This window comes from Podarcis raffonei, chromosome 2 (genome assembly GCF_027172205.1).
Source record: "Podarcis raffonei isolate rPodRaf1 chromosome 2, rPodRaf1.pri, whole genome shotgun sequence".
NCBI classification, from domain to species: domain Eukaryota; kingdom Metazoa; phylum Chordata; class Lepidosauria; order Squamata; family Lacertidae; genus Podarcis; species Podarcis raffonei.
Genome location: NC_070603.1, coordinates 78,715,036 through 78,739,434, shown reverse-complemented (window position 1 = coordinate 78,739,434; position 24,399 = coordinate 78,715,036). Strand labels below are relative to the sequence as shown.

General features: G+C 41.5%; 1 protein-coding gene across 1 annotated transcript in view; it reads right to left on the bottom strand.

Annotated features, from left to right (window-relative positions):
• Window positions 1-17,567, bottom strand: part of SYN2 (synapsin II) — a 145,786-nt gene extending 128,219 nt beyond the window's left edge. Inside the window, exon 1 of the mRNA XM_053377672.1 lies at window positions 16,624-17,567. Within this exon, the coding sequence (XP_053233647.1) occupies window positions 16,624-17,030 (407 nt within the window). The 5' untranslated portion in view covers window positions 17,031-17,567. The remainder of the gene's footprint in view (window positions 1-16,623) is intronic.
• Window positions 17,568-24,399: the final 6,832 nt, after the last annotated feature.

Genomic DNA, 24,399 nt, shown 5'->3' with positions numbered 1-24,399 from the left:
GACATTAGAGGTGCAGTAGAAATGGGACCTCTTTTTCTGTGTATGTGCTGTATAAAACTCTTCTGCCTCTGAAGTCCTTAAAATGTGCAGTGTAAGAACATTAATTTCATATTGTCTTCCTAAATGCCAAGCCAAAACTTTGTCTGCTGCTGCACATATCAAGGATTTATAATGCTCTAAATCAAGGCTATTAACCTGTGCTGGCCAAAAGTGAAGATTTGTTTTTTAAAAATGTCACTCAGTAGACAAGAGGGAATTCTTAATTTTCCTCACCATAAAATATTTAATATGCTTTTCAATTGCAGTGGTGAACCACCAGCCCATAGGCTTCATCCCTCTCCCTTTCATTATTTGGCATCCCTCAAATTTTTGAGAAGCTTCAGCAGTGGCAGTGGTATCTGAAATAAATCCAGGAGCCACATCTATCGTTTAGGGAAAGTAGGCAAAGCAGTGGGTACCACTGCCGTACCAGACTCAACAGAGAAGAGACTGTCTGCCCTGTGCAGCATTGTGATGGGGAAGCAAACCATCCTTCTCACTCTTTCTCCCTACGGGTCAAACATGCCTGTGTGGAAAGGAGGGTGAATGTGGCAACATTTGCTTTGAAGGGATTTCTGCTTCCTCCCTCCTTCTGCACTTCTCCTTTTGGCCAAGTGTTCTGGAAATAGGAAAGCATGTTCCAATCCACTACCCAGCAATAAACGGAGCAGATTGGAACACTCCTCATTGTTCTGTGCCACCAAGTAACTTACCAAGCACATAGCCAGTTCTCAAGCCAGGAGCAGTTCCGTATCTCTTTTTATTTCTTCATTTTTTTAAATTAATTTTCCAAAAAAAATTAAACAAACAGACATACAAACATACATACATCCTGTTTAAATCTTAGTAACATTATTAAGTGACTTCCTCAAATCCCCTTGATTGAATTTCATTATATATCATTTTAACAGTTTTCCAAAATCAATTTTCTCAAGAAAATTCACTTAATCACTTAACATCTTTTGTTCTTTCTAATTTAGCTTTAAACATCTTAAATCTTACCCTTACATATTTCAATCCTAAGTCTATCTAATATTTGCAAGTTTTTCCAATTAAATTATCTTGACATATTTAGCTAAATAATCTTTAAATTTCTTCCATTCTTCCTGGTACTCCTCCTCCTTCTGGTTGCGGACTCTTCCTGTCAGGTTGGCCAGCTCCGAAAAATCCATCATCTTCATCTGCCAATCATCCACTGTTGGTACTTCTTGTGTTTTTCAATTCTTCGCTAACAAAATTATTGCTGCAGTTGTGGCATACAAAAATAATTTCACATCTTTCTTGGGCAAATCCAAACCTGTCATTCCAAGAGGAAAGGCCTCTGGTTTCTTACTGAATGTTTATTTCCACATTTTGTTCAATTCATTATAAATCTTCTCCCAGAAGTCTTTCACCTTGGGACAAGTCCACCACATATGATAAAAGGTACCTTCTTTTTCTCTACATTTCCAGCATAGATTATCACTATTGTGATAAATTTGGCAGTTTCGTATCTCTTGCACAACCAAGGAGAAAAAAGAAAATCCTGGAGTGAGACAGCAGCCCCCCCCCCCCAACCAATCTCTCCTTCCCTCTGAAATGGTGCAGATCAGGGTTCATGCATATGCACACTTTTCATGCACTCAGTTATGTATTTGCGCTCTGGTCATTTCCACTTCAGCTACAGTCACCACAGGCATGTGCCCCTCCACCCTTTCCCACAAGAAATAAAGTTGCTGCCTGCTTGTGGGGCAGTGAAGAAGAGGGCGACGGCAGTCGGAGGTTGTAGAGACTCTCAGATCCTGCCCAAGGAATAAAACTGATGTGAGCGAGTGAGGGACGGGCAGGTGGTGATGAGCACTCCCCATGTGACAGTTCTGCTGGCCCAGAAGAAGAAAGCCAAAGAGGGCGAGTGAGTGGGGGTGGCGAGACACTCGTAGCAGCCATGCAGTGCCTGGCCTCATCATGACTGTGGCAGCAAGCCGGCACACAGAAGCAGTTTCAAGCCCTCTTGCATAACTGAAGGTAATAAGTAAACAATACCGTTTTTGTACAATGTCAGATTGCTTTTAAACGGGAAGCAAAAATATTGTCACAATGCTGGTTTTGTTATATACATGAGCATTTCCTACCCTGAATGTACTTCTCTTAGAAAACCCAACGTGCAATAATTGAAATAGCAAACTCTTTCTTTTTACAATTTTCGCCAGCTTAGAAAGTTCACACTGACATATTGGATTGTGTCAGCCTTCAGCTTCCATTACATTTGACAGGCTTATTTCTGTGTATTATGTTTGCAGAAAAGATGATAGATGACCTTATAAAAACAAAAATGTGGATAGAGAGGATTGGGTTTGCTTTTATTATACATGGGAAGACCGGGCGCACAGGACCATTATGTCCAACACACCATTAGAGCAACACAAGATGGCACGGATCAATTGTAAAACTACTTGCTGGCCTCAAAATGTCCATCTGTTTCTTAACTGTTAAACTTTAAATGTATTGTTTTTAATACCAACTGGGACAAATAATGTTAAGTGGGTACCTGTGCCATGTCCTTTCCCAAGACTGCAATTTTTATTCCACTTATTTTGTCCATAGATTAGGTACATTATATAATCACATCAACACTGTTATATAAATTAGGCTGAAATATAATAACATGTATCCAAACGTATCTAATAAAAGCAACAATATTTTATGTTGGTTAATGAGAGCCAATGTGGTATGGTGCATAGAATGTTGGACCTGTACTAAGGATAGCTGGATTCCCAGTCCAACTGCTTTCTTCACTACGATTCTGCTTTAACTTAAGAAACATGAGACATTCCTCTACAGGTGAAGTGACTGTATCATGTAAGCATCACACAACTCATTCCTAATGAAGCAATTTTTCTGCTCTATCAATGCTGTACTTTCAGAGTTATTACAAATGTTTTGAAGGCAAATGCTTCAAGCGCCTGGTAGGAGGACTTAATTAGACAATAGTCAAAAAGAGTGCTAGAAGGAGCCAAAGCATGACTATGACTAATACTTCCCACATTGCCACACTCCACTCAGACTACCTTCAATTTACTGTTTTCCTTGTCAATGATTCAAATGAAGTAAGCTGTTAAACATTCAACTTTTAGAAGTTGTATGTTAGCACTTCAATATACTATTAACAGTTTTAGAAAACCTGAGGACATAAGGCCTTGTTTCTTTTTCTGTCTGGGTAATACCTCAAGAGATTTACTGCAAGCAGCTCTCAAAAATGATAAAATCGTGTGTTTTTTAGACTCAACTTTCTGTGGATGATTGATTTCTTGCAGCAGGAGTGAAACTACAGAGACAAGAAAGATCCATAGCAAATCTATCTCTGTACTACAAAGTCAAAAGGTGGAGGAGACATCATTAAAACTTCCACAGGAAACCTCCACAACTTGAATTGTTTTACCAAGGAGCAACTTTCAAACTTCCCAAGAGACAAAAATGAATTTCCAATACCTTCTTGATAAAGAAAAGCTTAACAAATCTTAATATCACATTATGTCCAACAACTACAGTGGTACCTCGGGTTACAGACGCTTCAGGTTACAGACACTTCAGGTTACATACTCCGCTAACCCAGAAATAGAACCTCGGGTTAAGAACTTTGCTTCAGGATTAGAACAGAAATTGCGCAGCTTGTTTAGACAGCTTGTTTCGAGGGAGACAAACCATGAGCTCACAATAGCATAAGAACCTGCTTGATCTGCACAATAGTCCATCTAGTTCAGCATCCTGTTCCCACAGTGGCCAACCAGATCCTTTCAGGAAGCCCACAAGCAGGACCCAAGTGCAAGAGCACTCTCCTCCCTGCAGTTTCCAGCAATTTACATTCAGAAACATACAGCCTCCAACCATGGATGCAACCATCATGGGCAGTACAGTGGTACCTCTGGATGCGAACGGGATCCGTTCCGGAGCCCTGTTTGCATCCTGAAGCGAACACAACCCACGTCCATGTGTGCACGGGTCACGATTTGCCGCTTCCGTGCATGGGTGTGACATCATTTTGAGCGTCTGCGCATGCGCCGAAACTCGGGAGTAACGCGCTCCGTTACTTCCAGGTCGCCACAGAGCGCAACCCAAAAAGGCTTAACCTGAAGCGACTTCAACCTGAGGTATGACTGTATTCACTGATAGCCTTTAAGTCCATGAATCTGTACAATCCTATTTTAAAGCCATCCAAGTTGGTGGCCATCACTGTCTCCTGTAAAAGCTAGTTCCATAGTTTAATTATGAACTGATAAAGTAGTACTGTCTGTCCCGAATCCACCAACATTCAGCTTCATTGCCTTACCATATGCTCTAGTGTTATGGGGAGAGAGAGAAATTCTCTATCTACGTTCTCCATACCATGCAAAATTTTATATACTTCCATCATGTCACCTCTTTCTTGCCTTTTCTCTGAACTAAATAACCATGCATATTCCCATCTTTCCTCATAGGGAAGTTGTTCCATCCCTTTATTATTTTGGTTGCCCTTTTTGAACCTTGTTCAAATCCATAATACCCGTTCTGAAGTGAAGGGGTGAGAACTGTACACAGTGCTCCAAATGCGGTCACACCGTGTACAGTGGTACCTCGGGTTACAGGAGCTTCAGGTTACAGACACTTCAGGTTACAGACTCCGCTAACCCAGAAATAGTACCTCGGGTTAAGAACTTAGCTTCAGGATGAGAACAGAAATCGCACAACGGCCGTGCAGCGGCAGCAGGAGGCCCCATTAGCTAATGTGGTACCTCAGGTTAAGAACAGTTTCAGGTTAAGAATGGACCTCCAGAATGAATTAAGTTCTTAACCCGAGGTACCACTGTATTTGTTTAACAGCATTATGAGAGTGGCAGTATTATTTTCACTACCTTTCCTAATGATCCCTAGCAAGAAATTCACCTTTTTCATAGCTGTCACACACTGGCTCCACAACTTCATTGAGCAATCTACTACAACCCCAGGTCTTCTTTCTGGTCAGTCACTACGGCTTCAGAAACCATGAGCATTTATGTGGTTTTTTTGCCCTGACATGTATCACTTTATCTGAATTAAATAATACATTATTTCACCACAACAGTACTTGCATAATAAGAATGTCAGTTCCACCATGGTTGGCAGGAGTCAGCAGTAATACAGACACAGACATGAATCCACTACTCTGGGCCTTGCCAGCTGTTTGTTAGGGTTGCTCTCAAAGACGTCACATGAGGGTTGCATTTTTAATACAGTAGACATGCATTTGCAGTGAAAAATGTTGTGAGTATACATGACAGCACGGAGATAACGCATTATCCCCAATTAGTGTCTGCAGAACAGGCTGCTGTTAAATTGCACAGAAGCGGGAACCAGTACCCAAAACTAGGAACCCTTATTTGGCAAGACAGTTGGTTTGGTCTGAATATTTTTATGCTGTTTTCCAACAACCAAGGTGAGCTCAAAGCAGCTCACGACAACAATAAAGCATTAACAAAGATAACACTTCCTAATTGAGGGGGGAAATACACAGTAAGTACAATAAATGAATCAAAACAATAAAATTACAATAAATGAGCCAAAACAGTGCAAACCACAAAATATGAATCCATCAATCCTCTTCACTTGAATGACTGTTTGCTATCACATCTAAGACACCTGTCACCAAGTGCACCACCTGCTGGGTAACTGCTACTCTAGGCAAGCTGAATTGAAGAGGTCACCCATGCTACAGCAAACCTGGACAGGGAGAAGAAACACCCACAGCATTCTATAGTAGAATCAGAACTATCATACCCTCCAATATTCCTCACATGAAAATAGGAGCCATTCCTCACTCCCAACCTTCGTCAATCCCACATTTTTTGTATTCCTGCCTCCAAAGCATTTCCTATCAGAAGAAGAGCGAGTGCCACTATCACTACACCAATGGGAACACAGCACACACACCATCCACCATACTGAGAAAAGCCCTTATTCCGTTTTATTCCGTTTTATTTTATTTTTTGATAAACACACACACAAATAAATAAATTTTAGAAAGGTGCAAGGTTAGATGTGGACGCGCAAAGCATTCCCCACCCACCCACCCACCCACCCAATACACCTTGTGGTCCATTCCCTCCTTCTTCCCGTCCCGCGTGGCCCTGCCATCTGCCCCTCAGAGCTGGTGTATCACACAGGGCTGGATCCCTGCAGCTGCTATGAGCTGCCCAAGGGAGGAGAGGCCACAGGATGTTCCCACACAGCAGCCACCCCTGCCACCACTTGGGGAAAGTGCTGGCTCATCCTCTTCCCCAAGCTTGGTGGCAGCAACACTGGTGTAGGAAATAGGGACATTCTGGGATCAAATCAGAAGCCGCGATGGCTTTCATAATTCTGGGACTGCCCCTGGAAAATCAGGATACTTGGAGGATATGAACTATTCACTTAATTTGAAATTTTATCTGAAAACAACATGCACTGATTTATTTATTCACCTCCACTTTCCAGTTACAAAGTTTGAAATGAAGCACTAACGTTTTACAATTATTTGTAGACTGTCAGAAATCAACCTTGTGCTTTAGAGATAATACTATTAATCAAGTATTTAAACAGGAAACAATAAAATAACTAAAGAAACTCACTCTCTATATGCAACTCCCCTTTCCCAAGACAAGGTCAGAGAGTCCAGACTGTTGCGTACCATAAGAAGATGGTGAGTACACCACCCCAAAATAGCTTGCAGGGGTAATAATTTAAAATGAAATCACTTAGAAGGGTACACACACATTTTGCTTCAGAATTTTCTAGTAGGGCTGGAGGGCAAAGAAACAATTAAGGAGAAAGGGCCGAGTCATCAAAGGAAGCAAAGACCTTCAGATGGCTGAATGTGGTAAAAGTGAAGGAGTAAATATATAAAGGTGTGTGAATGTTATATAAAAAAGGTATACATGGATATAGCTATTGTTTATGACTAGCCATATTCTGATAAACCAGCTGAGGGGGATATTATCAAGGCCTTTTAAAAAGAAGAAGCAAAAACTCAATAGTACTCAGGTGCTTAACAGTTGAAGTACCCTGTATTTCTGGAGATTCTCAATGAAGCTTGATGGATCTTGTTCAAAATCAATATTCATTTATAATGACATCATACTGGCTCTCATTAACTACTGAAAATGGACTTGCCCAAGTTGTTCTGTTGCAGTTGGGAATTTAATTGACTGTACAATGTTGTTTCTCTATGCTCTAATATTGGACTATATTTTATCTATTTAAAGTTTATTGTAATGAAATCATTTTATAATTTCCATAACGAATGAAGTGAGAGCAAGTGTACATGCCCCATGAAAATAGATAGCAAAGATTAAAGCAAGTTGCTCTGTCTCAGATCAATTAAGGTACTTATAAAGAGATCATTTAACAGCAGTAAAATGAGCATGGCCAATACAGGACCTCAGTCAATGAGTAAAACAAGGTATGGTTTTTAAAATACTTTTTACTTGCTCTCATAGTAAGCCAATTATGGATGCCATAATCAGCAATATGCAGTTTCCCAGTCAGAGCTACTTCTTTTCTTCTTCCCACAGCCAGCTGCCTCAAGTTTTCTGCCTGTTCTTTACCCCTTTCTACGACTTAAATTATTCTACCAGGACTAAGAGACAGTTGTCTTTAACATGCCCTTCCAGGGCACTTGGGCCATGGCATCTGACTAAGTGTGCTACATGGTTGACAGTAGGCCTGATCATGGTGACAGCAGCCTGCAGCCTTCAATCATGTGGATAATCCCAGTGTTAATGCCCCACCACAGGTCTAGGCTTAATTACACCAAAGGCTACAGACTCCTGCTTCCACCTCACCATGCTTAGTTTTATGTTCCAAAAATAGCCTTTAATATGTGCACGCACGGGGGCATGCGCGCACACACACACACTGTACTTTACATTAAACAAAAATCAATGTCAAATGCATTTGTCATAGTTTCTTAACTGTTGCTTTGTTGAGGGCTAAATGACCCAAATACATTTAAATATATATTTAAAGTAATGTGCTATTTGCAAACACAGGAGTCAAGTTGAGCTGCAGTCCTTTTAAGACCCTAATCTAAGGATATTTGCCAGAATTTATTTAACTTTGGGAAGCAATTGCCTGCAGTATTACAGGAATATCACACGTCGTAATGCTATTGCAGTCAGTCAAAATCACAATCCCCAAATTTTAAACACCTTGCAGATATTAGCAATAATCACTTAAATCACATATACACTAGTGGAGGGGGGGACCCATCGTTGTAGAGGTCTGTATTTATTTTCTTCCAAGAGGTAAGGTGTTCTAGAAAAAAGCATTGGAAATTTATGGCACTTGCTTTAATTACAAATATACAAACCGAATGGAAGATGGCAGGATCCCCAAGAACATACTCTACAGGGGAGCTGGTGTCAGGCACTAGGCCTGTTGGCAGACCAACTCTGTGTTACGAAGCTGGCACTGTAACTCTCCCATGGTTTAACTTTACCCCCAACTTTACTTCCATTGTCTCCCGAGACAAACGGATACCAACGACAACCATAGCATAAGTGGAGGTATAGAAATATCAGATAGCTGAACTGCCACCCCACATCAACCACAGGATGCTTTCATACTTTCACTCAGAGTTCTCTCTCTTCCTCTGTCTCGGCTTCTGTCCCAAATGTTGTTCCTGTTCACACAGACACACAACCTGCCTTTAAATTGAGAGGTTGGGACGTGTTACCTTCCCCAAACTTGTTGGCTTTCCCATTGCAAATTCCCAGAAAGATCTATGTATAAGAAACTGATAAAGATTACAAACCGGAAATCTATGTAACAAAATGAATCAACAGAAGGTACCTATTTGTATGGGAGAGACTAAAAACCTACAACTGGGAACACAAGTCAGGGTTTGTTTGTTTTTTAATTTCCTTGTTCACAGAATTTATGTACCACCTGTCTGCAACATAAATATGTTTAAAAATACAGAACAGTCATTTAAGTGACTGGCTACTAAAGAGATACTTTAAACCCCTGGTCTTCAGCTGTTGGGTTTGTGGGCTAGGGGCTTGTGGCCAAGGTGGGTCATAACAGGCGTACTACCACCATGCAAATATATGCTAAAAGATTAAGAAACCCGAAAAACCAGTAACCCAAAAGAATGCAACCTGAAGTGGCTGTAACCCAAGGTATAACTGTATCTGCTTTAAACAACTACATAGGTCTGTGGACATTTTTTTTTTAAATCTTCAAGCGACGTCTGAAAGTCAAAACCAAGGATTCCTGCTGGATCTCCGCTGGGAGAAGGGCTCAGGTTTCATGGACTAAAATTGCTCTGGGCCTTGTATAACAGCTCAGGTTTTGAACCTGGCCCAGCAGCACAGGAGCAGCCAGTGTAGAAGTTTTAACAGAGCTGTTACATGCTGCTAGCCCTCTGCCCCATCAGCAATCTACCTGCTGCTGCAATCTGCACCAGCTGGAGCTTCCAGATCAGGCCTGAGGGCAGCCCCACATAGATAACATAGTAACACCTGACCTTCCTGCCATGACATTGGTATCACCAGGAGCTGCAATAGAGTTAGATCCCCCAATAATAGTACGCCTGATTGCAGCCATTTAGGAGCCCAATAGACAGCCAGGAACATGGTTTCCATGCATTTCTCCTGTGCACACTACAAGGAGCTCTTTCACACTGGGCTTGCAATATCTGTGCAGCCTCACAGGAAGCTGCGTGTGCCAGAAGGCCAGAATGACTATGACGTTACTATACAACACATGTCTTCTAGAGTGCTTGATTTTACAATGCTTCAAAACTGCAGAATATTTTTTAAAAGACCAAATGTGAAGAACTCAGATTATTTCAAGCCAATGACAGCGGCTATCTACACTGCATCAATCCTGCAATGTTTTCTACACAACCATTACGTAAAATAGCAGTTTACATTTGTAGTACTTCTAGCATAAAATCCTGTCAATCATAATGCTCTGTAAAATTACATATATGCACATCCATCAAAAGGTTGATGGATTCATACCTCCAAGGAATTAAATGTTAAAGAAGCGATTTAATACTCCAAAAAGGTATGTTTAAATTATAAGGCAATTATCCATTTGCACCTAATCCATCTTGCTGCTTCCAGAAATAATATCCATGTTTTACAACTTCCATCTATGAAAGCACCAACAAAAAATTAGGAAGTTCTCACTATACACCAGAATTACTATCTTGTACCAAAAAAGCAAAACTGCTTATAAGATATAATATAATCAAGCTCTGTATACAGGTTTCTCATTCAAATTTATTTTTGTTATTTCTTTTTCTGTTTATTTGCTCTGCTCACAATACTTCAGCAAATTATGGTTTCAGATGCTTTACATGTGCTTTATTTGATATTTAAACTTTGGGAGGAAATGCAACCTTTGTTATAGAACATCTTGTCTTTAACAAAATGGAGCATAATTTTTTTGGATTAAGCTTCTACAATTGTAATGTTAATGTTGTTTTCCAAATATTGTTGCACAGTGGTTGGAAGCCTGAATATATTTTAATACAATATAATATAAATAAAATCACGTTTTATGTAGCAAAATAAGAGTGCTAATAATGACATTTGAATGTTGATAATAACAACAGAAAGTTTTCTGTAACCTTTTTTGTTGCTAAATAAGAAAGTGGCTATATTGATCTTTAAAAAAAAACCCTGGCTTGGCGCCAGGGCCTTCTGGCGGTTCCCTCGCTGCGAGGAGCCAAGCTACAGGGAACCAGTTAGAGGGACTTCTTGGTAGTGGCACCCGCCCTGTGGAACGCCCTTCCACCAGATGTCAAAGAGAAAAACAACTATCAGACTTTTAGAAGACATCTGAAGGCAGCCCTGTTTAGGGAAGCTTTTAATGTTTGACGGACTATTGCATTTTAATATTTTGTTGGAAGCTGCCCAGAGTGGCTGGGGAAACCCAGCCAGATGGGCGGGGTATAAATTATTATTATTATTATTATTATTATTATTATTATTATTATTATTATTATTTAAATTAAATGGGTAACATTTTGGCTAAACAAGCAAACTACATTAGAAGCTGAAGCCTGAACCTTTCAACCCAATGGTTTGTCCTCTAACCTTTTCAGACCCAGAACCCACTTCTAACCAAAACAAGCATTTGGGCACCCATTTCTTTTTTGAACATACCTGCATGGCAGTAGTGCTCCTGCTGCAATCTACCTTGGATTGGGCTGCGACCAGTTAAGAACAGTGTTCTAGCTTACTATGAAGCCTAATTGGATTCCTCTGCTGCTATTGCAATTCCTTATTACTCAACATTTTCATCACCTCATTTACCATTATAACCTTGGGCCTTCAGTTGTCCACTAGGGCTATTATGGAGAAACACATAGACTAAGGAAGTACTGAGAAGGAAAAGTCACCCAGGCAACTGTCTGCAAGTTTTGCCTACTAACAGTAAGGCCTGCCCTGCAGATGGGCCAGTGTGCTGCAGCTTCTGGAACACAAACAAGGAAACCCGAGAGGTAGGGGTTTGCCCAAGACTGGCTATACCTAGTTCTAGGTGCTAGGAAGAGCTTTGCTCTGGCTCATTCTAGAATAAATAATTGCAGGGGTAGGAGTTTAGCTTCAAGACAACAAACCTCTCAACTGTACTGCCCAAATTTAGGCCTATAAAACTTGAGACAAATGAGTTACCCCCAATGCCAAAGTTGATGCTAACATTTTCTTCGTTTTTTTATTTGCTTTCGCTTCTGAATATGAATCTTAAAAAGACAGCTGTGCGGTTGAATACTCTCCCCATCTAACTTCTCATTGATATGCAAAATCCTATGTTTTGTTTCTGAGTTTTAGATATAGAACTTCCCCCTTTTTCATCAATTATCTGCTCTCTTAAATATAAAGTTGTGATCTTGGAAGTTTCACAGCAAACTCATTTTGAGAGCTATAGAACAAACTGCTTGACAATCGTGGTAATAATAAGCTTTTGAATTACTATGATTTCTCCTATACTATATGAACTGGCGTGAACTCATTTTGCACAATAGAATAGGCAGGGGACAAAATCAATGGTTTTCAGCATTGCAATATTCAAAAATTGTCTTAACTGAGCCTAAGTATCTAATCCAAAGAAAGCAGCTGCAATGTACAATCCATCTAGTACATTAGCTATAGCTCAGTCAGTAGAGCATGAGACTCTTAATCTCAGGATTGGGGGCCTGAATTCTAACAGGGCGGGGTATAAATTATTATTATTATTATTATTATTATTATTATTATTACTATTATTATTACTATTATTATTATTACTGAGCAAAAGATTCCTGCAATGCAGGGGGTTGGACCAGGTGACCCTCGTACTACCTTCTAACTCTACAGTTATGATTGTATGTATATATAAATAAGCAAGACATTAATGTTTGTAGAATATCAATATGGGCATGATGTATTGATTGGAACGACAATTTTGAATAATAATTATCATGGTGCCGTGCCAGCATGCTGAAATCTATTCTAAATTAGTTTATTACTGAAGAAAGAAACACATGTTTATATACAACAGTGACCATTCAAGATAAAAACAGTCCAATTTTTATTTCCTTAAGCTCTCATACCATTACTGCATCCTTTTGGCGACCATTGACAACATTACAGTGGACGCTCGTGTTGCAAACGTGATCCGTGTGGGATGCACGTTCGCAACCTGCAGCATTTGCAACCCACGTCTGCGCACGTGTAGGTTGCGATTCGGTGCTTCTGCGCATGCGCGACCGCAAAAACCCAGAAGTAACCCATTCCAGTACTTCTGGGTTTCGGCAGTCCGTAACCCCAAAAAATGCAACCTGAAGCGTCTGTAACCCGAGGTATGACTGTACTTTAGAATACCACAACCAATTTTCACATGGTAGCAAGATGAAGCAAATTTCCGTTTTCACAGTTTAAATAATTCTGGTGACCACATATCATAATTATCCTGTTTCTTCCTGCACCTATACTCAGATTGATAAAGTATGAGCAGCAAAATTCTTACTTTTATAACATAGCAAGTACTCCCAGCTATTTGTCAACATACAGTATGTGTATAGTTAGGCACTTATTTAAAAAAGGGAAAAGGAAACTTGTTCCAAAATACTGACTAGAATAAAGTAGGATGGAATTGGAGAAAAACCAAACTGCATTACCAAACTGTTCTTTCCAGACTCTTCATGGGAGGAAGCAGAAACACAAGGTGTGAAGAAGCACAAACAATTGTGGTACATTGACTATAATTATGTAATAAGCTGAGGTAGAATTGGAATATGGGCTGCTGATACCACAAGTACTCTCAAAGCGAATGAACAGTGAATCTTCTTGTGTAGTTATCCTCTGTAGTTCTCAGGAACAGCAGATCTAAGGATAGAGGTATTCTTTGAAGGGAACCAGCCTCAGCTGGAGTAGAAAAGCTCTAGATACCCACACACACATCTGCCTCTTTACCTATGGAATATTATGCTGACAGACTTGCTCCAGAGCAAGTAGTCAAACCCAGTGCTTGAGTGATACCACTCCTGTAGATGTACTCCACACTACTTATACTGGCAGATAACCATACCTGGTGGGGATTCTCTCTTTTATGCAACACTTAGGAGGACAGAAATTGTCTAAGGGCTTTTACCTGGCAAACCTAGATGTACCGTAGGTGCTTTAGAATTAGCAGACCTCTTATCACATTGATGGGATAAGAACAGTAGATTCACAGACCAAGATGCACAATTCTAAGGAACTAATTTTGAATGCAAGATAAAATAGTTCTGACCTTGTAACATAAATGTTCCTACTGTGTTATCTAGATATGCACACAAAGAGGCTTCACCAGGGGCTAATGTTGTTAAACAAACCATTTGTAGCTGCTGTCTTATTCTAACTCAAAGAGAAAAGATTGTAGTAAATTAAAATATAGTTTCTTCTAATTTGATCCATATGGTCAAACAAACTGATACTCATTTATGTTTACTATGAAAATATATTTCCTAATGAGACAAATGCATTCCATGTAATATGCAATTTCATTTCTCCATTACAAATCTAGCAAATCTTCATCAGTTTTTCTGCAAACAGAACCTCTGCCTTAAAAAAAGCCTTCCAAATAAAGAGCTTAAATAGAACAACTCAGGTACATAAAACAGACATATTTAACAGAGGGACACCACAGCTGACATTTCCTAAACCACAGTTTATTATCTAGATCCGGAACAGAGTGTTCCTTTAACCAAATGTTGGTGAATTATACTATGATTGCCATAAAAATAAAATCCAGTGTACCTTGGAATCTATTGTAATAGAGATATGAATTTTAAGAGATTTTGAAAATAGAAAACATGAATAGCAGGAGGCAATACTCAAAGGTACATAAGCATCACTAGTCTGGTGCGGAAATGCACATACTGTGTTGCTGCACAGAAACCAAAGGGATATGCCACCTTGGGAAATGTCTGACAGTTGCTGTAACTGAAGCAAAAGTACCCAGGATTTGGTTTACGAGTTAGACTATCAGACCAAGGCCCCTCTAGCCTAGCATCTCATTTTCAACAGGCAGCCATTCAAACATCTTTGGAATATCTTAAGCAAGGCATGAAGGATCTCCTTTTATTTGTCCCTAGCATTTAGTACTCCAAATGCTACTGTCATGAAAGCTCCATTTAACTATCATGGCTAATAGCCATAAATAGTCCTGTTTTTGAATTTATTCATGCTTATAAGCCAGTTGCTATCACCACATCTTGTGGCAGCACATTTTCCTTTAAATTCACACAATCATTTTGAGTTAAAAAGTAAGATTTCTTGCTATGAGCTGTATTAGTTCATTGTCTAGAACTATCATTTGCACATAATACCAGAGGGGGGCACCAAGGCAAGATAATCTAAATCAAATACTAAACCATTAACTGTTTTTGCTTTAATTTCCTCAATAACCATATTACACAGTGCAGGCAGATAGATAATGAAAGATGGGAACAGTTGTATGTTCAGTGCTTATCATTGTTTTAAAACCTCTATTAATTTCCATGCACACCACAAGCATCCAAAGTAGTAGGAATGTTAGTGTATTGCAGCAAAACAGCGCTGTGATCCCATGCATGTTTAATCCGATGTATACCCCACTGAGTTTAAAGAGACTAAAGGCATAATCCTAACAATCTACTCAGAAGTAAGTCCTATTGAATTCAATGGAGCATACTCCCAGGTAAGTAGGATTAGAATTGTAGCCTTACTACCAGGTAATTGTGTATAATCCTATTCACGCTTACTAGGAAGCAAGGACCACCAGCCACAGTGGAGATTATTTCCAAGTGGACATGCATAGCACTGGATTATCATGGTACTGTAAAGACTAAGACATTTATTGGAACATATGCTTTCGTGACTAGAGTAGACACATAAACATGGCTGTCAGGTACACAGGAAAGGCATGCTATTTAAAGTGTTGCACAAAGCAATCGTTTGTGTTATAATCTGCACCGCATTTGACCTCATGGCCAACACTGTATAAACATTCTTTCTTTTTAAAAATACTTATTACAAATCCTTATATTCCACAGAGCTTCCAATCATCTTTCATTTAGATAGCTGATCAGATCAACACCTGTCAGCTTCAGTAATAGTGCCGCATCAGGTACTCACAGATCATTCCCCAAGTTCACTATGTAAATATTTTCCAGAGCCGCAAGGAAAACACTCTAGCTCCAAAATCAGATAACTGAAAACTTCTCTTGATATTTTACATCCAGGTTGGTTATTTTTTTGCTGTTGTAAGACCTCACCTTTTCACATCCCTTTTGTAAACTGAGATCTGATGAAGTTACCCTCATCTATTTGGAATGAATCTGATAAAAGCTTGTCTCTGTTCAAATAGAGAGCATGTTCACAATATTTAGGCAAATTGTACATAGTGGTTTTAAAACTTATACTGTATCTGGGAACACACCAGTCTCACACGCCTTGTCTCATAGGTGTAACTAAACACCAGAGATACATTTGCAGGGTTTAATGAACACTTCCCTCAGCCCCTGCAAAAACCTTGCACGGAATCTGTACACAAAGGCCGCCATGGGTGATGGTACTGGTGTAAATTCACCGAGTGTGTTGCGCGCTGGGAAGCTGCAGTCAACTGGAAGCTCCCAGCACATGTACTCCCAGCCAAATATGCACATGCATAATAGCGGCACGTGACAATCTACAGGCAGGTCCGTTGGCTTTTCCCCCCACGTTGAAGGTTGGGTTTTGTTTTTTGTTTCTTTTGCATAGAGAGTAAAGCTGGGAGGTGACCCTTTCTCTGCCGTTTCAGCACACAGACAGCCCCCCTTTTCTATGCCCTGTTGCTGCCTCAACCCAGCGGCATTCGGGTCCCCCCCCCCGTCCTCCCTGCAGCCCAGTGGGCGCCCATGACAAGCATTTTCTCCGCGCTCCTTCAAAGCCTACGGGCTTTTCTCCAGCGCACTAAGGCACGGCTGTAGCGCCTACTAGGGCTTGCCCTGTTTTCCCGCCTTCTGCCAATCCGAACCGGGTGGGGTGAGGAGAGGCACCAATCCGGACACTTTGCAGCTGGGGGTGGCGAGGTGGTTGAGGGAAGGGAAGAGCACCTTACCAGTCCGTGTGAGGCTCATCGATGACCAGGAGCAGCTTGAACTTTTTGGCAGCCGCCGAGGAGGACGAGCCGGCGTCCACCAAGCCCGCCGAGGCTGCCGTCTGCTTCACAGCATTGGAGAGCGAGCTGAAAAAGCTGCTGCCCACCGACTGCTGCTGCTGCGGCTGGGGCGGCTGCTGGGGCGGCGGCGCTGCCGCCGGCTGAGGCTGCCTGCGCTCCGAGGCCGGGGAAGCCGAGGCCGAGGACGACGAGGAAGCAGGCGCCGCCGCCGCCGCCGCCGCCGCTGCTGCTGCTGCCGGCGGGGGAGGCTGCTGGGGCTCCGGCCGCTGCAGGTCGGTCATGTAGCCATTGGGCAGGTTGGCGATGAAGCTGCTGTCCGAAAGCCTGCGCCGCAGAAAGTTCATCATTTGGCCGCCACGAAGGGGGAAAGGAGACTGGCTGGAGGAACAAAGCCTGGCTGGCTGGGCGCTCGGCACGCCGCCGCCTCCTCGCTGGGTCGCGCAGAGGAGGGAAAGGGCTGCCTGCCTCTCGCTTGCACAGCGCTGGAGCCGTCGGCTGCTGCTGCCGCTGCTTGCCGCCGCTGCCGCTTCTTCCGCGCTCCTCCCGCCCTCCGGTCTCTAGGTGGCAGCCGCCCAAGCCCGCTTCTTCTGCTGTGAATATGAGCAGGCAGAGCAGCGGAGGACGCCTAGCTGCTTCACTGGCGAGATGAAAGGGGGACCCTCCGACAGGGCGGCGGCGCTCGAGGGCTCAGCGCCCACTAGCGCTCATTTCGGCGGGAAAGCCCTTCGCCGTCCCGGTCTCCCCCGCCCCGCCTCGCCTGCCTCCCCTCCGGAGCACGGGAAAATCCTCTTCAAAACAACCCCTCCCATCATCTGTGCTTTACCTCAGGGAGAGATGCTGCCAGTTTCCTAGGGAAAGTTTCCTTTACAACTGGAAAAAAAAAACCTCCCCTCAAGAAAAACCACGGGGCGCTTCTCACCAGACTGCTGGTAAGGAAAGCCCTTTACACCAGCCACGCTTCACTGCAGAGCATTTACTGTCACGGGAACGGGATTTTCTCAGGTACATTTTTTTGATGTGTGGCACCATCAGCATGAGGCATGGCCAGCCCACCTGCAAGGCAAGGTGAGGCAACTGCCTCAGGCGGCAGGATCCATAGGGGCAGCAGATCACACTTCTGTATAGATATTTATTCCCTCCTTCAGGGCCATCTTATCTATAGGTGCTAAGGGCACCAGTAGCTGAGGCAGCCGGCCGGGCTCCGCCCTCGTGCGCTCCTGGGATTGGCAGGCCGTGGAGAGGCCCACCCAGTGCACAATGCTCAAACGAGGTGCCCAGCGGCTGCCCACCCCACCCCCAGCCTTGCTCTGAGACGGCCAGCCAGGCCAGTTCTGCCGTGCGCCCCTCACCGGCCTGCCCAGAACACACTGCCCAGCCAACGAGGCACTCGGCCTTGCTAAGACGCTGCCTTGGGCTTCTCTGTTGCTGCTGAGGCGGCTAGCCAGGCCAGTTCTGCCGTGCACACCTTGCCAAGGGAGAAATTCCTAGGGAAGGCTTCATTTACAACTGAAAAAAACAAAACCTCCCTGCGAGAAAAAACAGGGAGCATCCCCACTTCTCACCAGACTGCTGCAACCTCCCTCCAGCCATTTGGTAAGGAAAGCCATTTACACCAGCCACGCTTCACTGCAGATCATTTACTGTCATGGGAACGGGACGTTCTCAGGTACACTTTTTTGACGTGTGGCACCATCAGCATGAGGCAGGGCTGGCCCATCCACAAGGCAAGGTGAGGCAACCGCCTCAGGCAGCAGGATCCACAGGGGCAGCAGATCCCACTATAGATCTTTATTCCCTCCTTGTTCCTAGTGTACATCTTCACTCACCATTTTGCGGTTTGCCTCAGGTGCTAAAACGTCTTTGACTGGCCTTGTCATTCATACAGTTCTGTCATGTAACTCTACTTTCGTAACTGTGCCCTTTCATGAAGAAAAAGAGACCTCAATGTTATTTAATGGTGTCATTTTTAAATAGTACAGCTAGTGCAGGGGTGGCCCGGCAAAACAAGAAGGTGATGTCTCACCTGGTTGCTGCCACTCCACAAAAGAACCTCCCAGATCGGGGTTTGCATGGCTTCCCTCTCACACACCAGTTCCAGTGGTGGCCCGCCACAACCACAGGAGAAGCGAGGATGACGCTTATCGGCCCACCCCATTGCCGGAAAACTGAGAAGTGGCAGTGGCAGCAGCATATTCTCACAAGAGCTCACCAGATCACCGCTGCCACCAGTTTTCCAGTGGCCAGTGGGGCGCCCATGGGGGCTACCACCCCAGTGGGGTTCTGCTGCCTGAGGCAGCTGCCTGCTTCAGTGTGCCTCATGAGTGAGACTTGAAATAGTGCTTTTCTGTATGTGCATGGGCAATCACTTTTAAATGATAGACTCACTAAGGAATAACACAAAGAGAATGAGAGAGAACAGGAGGACATGGAAGGGGCAAAGTGCATTTTCCTCAAGCTGATGGCCAGTTCAACAACCTATCTCCATAACTGAAGGGTTGGTCATGTTGCCATAGCAGCAGCCAAGTGTTGGTACTCTCCAGCAGGGGGTGGGCATTTCCCCCACTTATTTACCTGACTAGATACAACATCATTTTGTAAGCAGAACAATAGGAGAGCTGGTTTGTGTGAGAGACTGAGCGACAATGGGAGCTGACAAGACACAGTTTTTTCACCCCAGAAGCCTAATAAGGAGACAAGGTTTGTTTCAGTGCTGATGCTGTGCCCCCTTTCCCCCTGCTCAGGGGAGATAGATAGATCTGTAAATTAAATTGTATATCCTAAAGACAGCATTGACCTTCATTCCACTGAAACTGGGTAAATGCTGGAACCCCTGGAGTCTTTTGCCACTCAGAAATTGGGATGCAAACAACAATATGATAAATCATCAAGTTTTGTTTGCTATAAAATTGGTGGCCATTGCAAATGTGGGAATAAAACAGTTCATACACAGTTAAGGTGACTGAGTATAGCATAAAAATGGACATAGTAAAATCGCCTGCATAATATGCAACATTTTGAAAGATAATTTTATGCCAGAGTAATATGTGAGCCATTAAAGCAAACATAGCAACCATTTATTATTTAGGCTGCACAATAACACAGTTCTTTGTATGAAATATTTAGCTCCACCAGATGCCAAATGAATGGTTTTTTGTTTGTTTGTTTGTTTTCACTCAAGAATTACATTTCAAATGTTCCCTTCAGATGTCTGTAAGGAAAAAATACAAATAGCAATATGACACAGGTTTATATAGTGAAAACTGGTAAATCCCATCTATCACTATGTTTCTATTGTTAGATTCCTAGCTGAGGGTACCAGAATCTCATACTTAGCTATAAATTCCTGATCAGAATCGAGAGCTTGGCAAAAGAATGACTGTGAGACTGCAGTCTGAAGACATCTGCAACCAAGTACTGTGCTGGGGGAGTTGGGGGGTTGCTGGTTATAAATGACATAGTGAATGGACATTGTAACACAGCGAGCCAAGATGACCAAGCACTTTGTTACTGCAAGCACACAATATCAAATCCAAGGAGACAAACCTATTTAAAAAGGCTGGATAAACAGAAAATGTGGGGTTACTTAAATGCATTTTAAGCCATAATTTATAACTATGTTTTCACAATTTTCCAGTCCACTATTCTTATTTTTCCTTCTGGAAAACCTTGCTTACCTGATCCATAAGGGTAGCCATATAATAACTGGGAGCAGGTCTTCCAGGACTGGCAGCCAAGATGGATGCACCTGGATATCAAGAAAATGTTCAAGAAAAGAAGAAGAAGCAAAAACTATGGTTATCACCATGAAAATAACTTTTTGGCCCAAAAATACTTTACAGGCCACATAGCGTTTACTGGACATTTGTTGATGCTACACAGTGTGAAGTAAATATGCTTTTCTTAAAACAGCATGTCAGCTATCAATGTCTATTGATCCATTTGATCATGATGCAGCACCAGCCAGACTCTATAAACAACTAGCTCTGCATGTAATTAAAACGACTACAAGGAAGAATTTTAAAGCAATAACCATATGGTAAATGTGAATCCACCCAAAGAGCCAATCAGAATCAATTAGTCTTGGATTCTTTATGGCGGTGTATATTCCTTGCAATTCACTTGATCAGTCACCATCAACAACTCTATTAGTATTTCTGAGGGTAGAGAACTGGTCTCCAGCTGACGTTTTACTCCAGCGATCACTGCTAGTATGCTAACATTTTTGTTAGTGCAAGCCTGCTTTGTTGTCTTCTTTCCTTAGAGTGAAATAGTTCTGTTCAAATGACTAAACTGGTGTAACTTGCATATCTGAATCATCTGATCAAGTCAAAAGGAGGATTTGAGTTTACCGCACATCAGGTGCAGATGTGTGGCAGAATGTATAGTTACAATTGTAATCCTTTAGGGATCATATTTGATTCTGTTATTTGAATCAGCTGTACCACCTTCCACCCAACAAAACTGTTAAGTGTATTTGGAAGTGGAAATTAGCTAAGTTTGGAGGTGATTCGGGGAATCAGCTAGCCTCATCAGAGTTGTAAGTCTGCCACAGTCTCATAGTTAATGGAGAAGAAGGCCTTCAGTGCAGTTACAGAGTGCTGGCAACCACTTGCAGGGGAGTGAAAGAATAGCAATCCAAAGACCTGAGAACTGATTCAATCATAAAGCAAAGAAAGAGCCGATCCTCTTGGGAGGTGTTCCAGGAGGTTTTGTGCAAGACCACTGTGCAATAGAAGATGTGTGATGGAGAAAATGTCTGCTCACAGAAGTTTCTCAATTCTGCTGTTTGACAATTATTATTTTTACCCCATGCTTAGGGCAGTGTATATGACTCTCCCTTTTGCCATAACAATTCTTTGTGATATGATAGGCTGAAAGACAATGACTGATCCAAAGTCACCCAGCTGAGTATAGATTGAACTCCTCATTTATATTCTGACAGTCTAACCACTCCTACACACTGACTCAATATATTTTCTCAACCTAATTATTGCGGTACAGTGGTACCTCGGGTTAAGAATTTAATTAGTTCTGGAGGTCCATTCTTAAACTGAAACTGTTCTTAACCTGAAGCACCACTTTAGCTAATGGGGCCTCCCGCTGCTGCGCGATTTCTGTTCTCATCCTGAAGCAAAGTTCTTAACACGAGGTACTATTTCTAGGTTAGTGGAGTCTGTAACCTGAAGCATCTGTATCCTGAAGCGTATGTATCCTGAGGTACCACTGTACTTAGGTATACATTCCCATATATGGGAAGGACTAAATACATTCTGTGCATGTAACAGCAAAAACCAGGTTCAACCCCAGTATCTCCAGGTAGAAAAGAGAAGTACTATCATTTGCAGCCTGGGGAGCCACTGCAAATCAGTGTAGGGCAATACTGAGCTAGATGGACCAGTAGTATGACTCCATATAAGGCAGGTTTTCTAAGGCCAGAAACAATATTACCAAACATTAATTCCATCTATGGAGGACAACAATTTGGGTTATTGTTGCTGTTAGTTCTGAAGAAGGGCTTTCTAAATAGGTAAATGCTAGCCTACTTCGAAGAACAAGCATTTCCTTCACAATAAGAACACGGGAAATATTTTGCAGGATCATACCAGTGTGTACATAATAAGCCGTTAAGAAGGTCATATATATTTAGATCTACAGAACTGAATGAAAATAGACTCATTTAATTAAATGGATGTGACTGAAGCTCACTAATTTCAGTGGCTCTACTTTGTATAGACCTGAATTGGACACAATCCACATATTCTAGTAATTTGTTTTCTGATTTTTAATTTAATATAGGAGTAATAGAAAATATAATGATATTATTAATAAATATCCTATTTTAAATTATTATTTAAATATTGTTAACCTTTTTATATTGCTTGATTTATTTTTTTGTTCTGCTGTTTTGTCATTTGCCACCCTGGACTCTTTTGGGAGAAATGGCAGGATAGAAATTTAATAAATAAATCATATTAATAATTATTCTATTTTAGAAAAGAATAGGCACAACTAAAGAAATATAAGCATACATTTTGATGTGATTGGGTGCTGTCCATGGTGCTACACAGTGGAACATAATGTTTCTTTTTCATTTGTTCTGAAGCTACAGTGCCAATTTTGGCTTAATACAGGCATAGGCAAACTCGGCCCTCCAGATGTTTTGGGACTACAAGTCCCATCATCTCTGACCACTGGTCCTGTTAGCTAGGGATGATGGGAATTGTAGTCCCAAAACATCTGGAGGGCCAAGTTTGCCTATGTCTGGCTTAATAGGATAAAAGCCAACACTGGTGTTTTATGATGTTTTTAACCACATCCTGAAAGCTTATAAGGCTACTAGCTGCAGTGTTGTAACCTATATGCTGGCCAAACTAAGACAGTTATACTCCCATGTATCTTTCTTCAAAAATTTATTGTCTTTCCTAGTCAAAGTAGCTTGTCTTGTAATTTTTCATGTGTATGTAACATCACATTTAGGGATCTCTCTTTCACCTAGTAAATCCTATTTTGATGAGTCTCTTAAGTTTTAAGCAAGCATCTCCAAGTGGTAGTAAATAAGATTGCAATGTAAATACTCCTTTTGGGCTACATTAAAAAATGTTCAGTGATAACACACCACAAGTGTATGGAAAATGTACAACCAATTACATTTTCTGTTAAAGTAAATTATTCCTGCAATTTCTTAAGTTTGGGGTTGGTGACAATCATTACATAGCCAAATTAGTACCTTTACTCAATTAGCACCATCCACACAAGGGTATTACAAGGTATGGGAGAGCCAAAGGATTACAGATGTAAAAAAAATCTTGGGGGGGGACGACTCCTGAGGAGAGGGTAAGAATATTAAGCATTTTGTCAGATACAATGAAAAGGAGCACTCTACACTGCAACATTTTGTTATAGATTCCATACATTGTATGATAATCCCCAAAGGTTTGGATTTCAATTGCACACAGCAAGAGGTAACTCTCTGCACACAAAAAAACTGTAGAGTTCATAGCAATGTACCAAATGAGAGCTAATCATGTGGAATTAAAATTCATTCAAGCTTGTTTTGTGCATTAACTTGTTATCTGAATTAATGGATTCATAATAATGATTTGACAACAAAATTATGTCACACAAGTTGTTCTAATTAATTGTTGCTTTAGTTTGCACAAAATAATAGCGGACTGTAAAATTTAGATAAGATACAATATGGTTGCAAGTCAACAAAGAATTTGAAAGGAGAGCAGTAGCTGAACCGTAAACCTGAATTATTTATTGATACAGGTTTAGTTTTAATTTCCCAAGACATTTAAACAAGTGAAAAGCGTATATTATGTTAATGTTTTTTAAAAAACTTAACTACCCATAATGCATGTTGGGGAAAACGTATAATTAAAACATTAATATCCCACCCTTCTGATGAAAATGAGCACCAGATGAGAATTGTCAAATGAAACCCAGAGTTGATAGTGTATAATGTAATCCTTCATTACTGGAGTTTAGAGAACTGGGGTTAAATGGGTCTGACTTCAATGCAATGCCAGAACAATTTCCCTTGAGCCAGGATCTGATCATACTACCCCATACAAACTGCTATCCCTGACACAGCATAAAGGTCTTATTTAAGGAGAAATAAGGAAAATGTTGATATAGGAGACTTTGCTGATATATTTTTTTTTAATGAATATTTATTAAATTTTCCAATTTTTTAAACAAACAAACAAACAA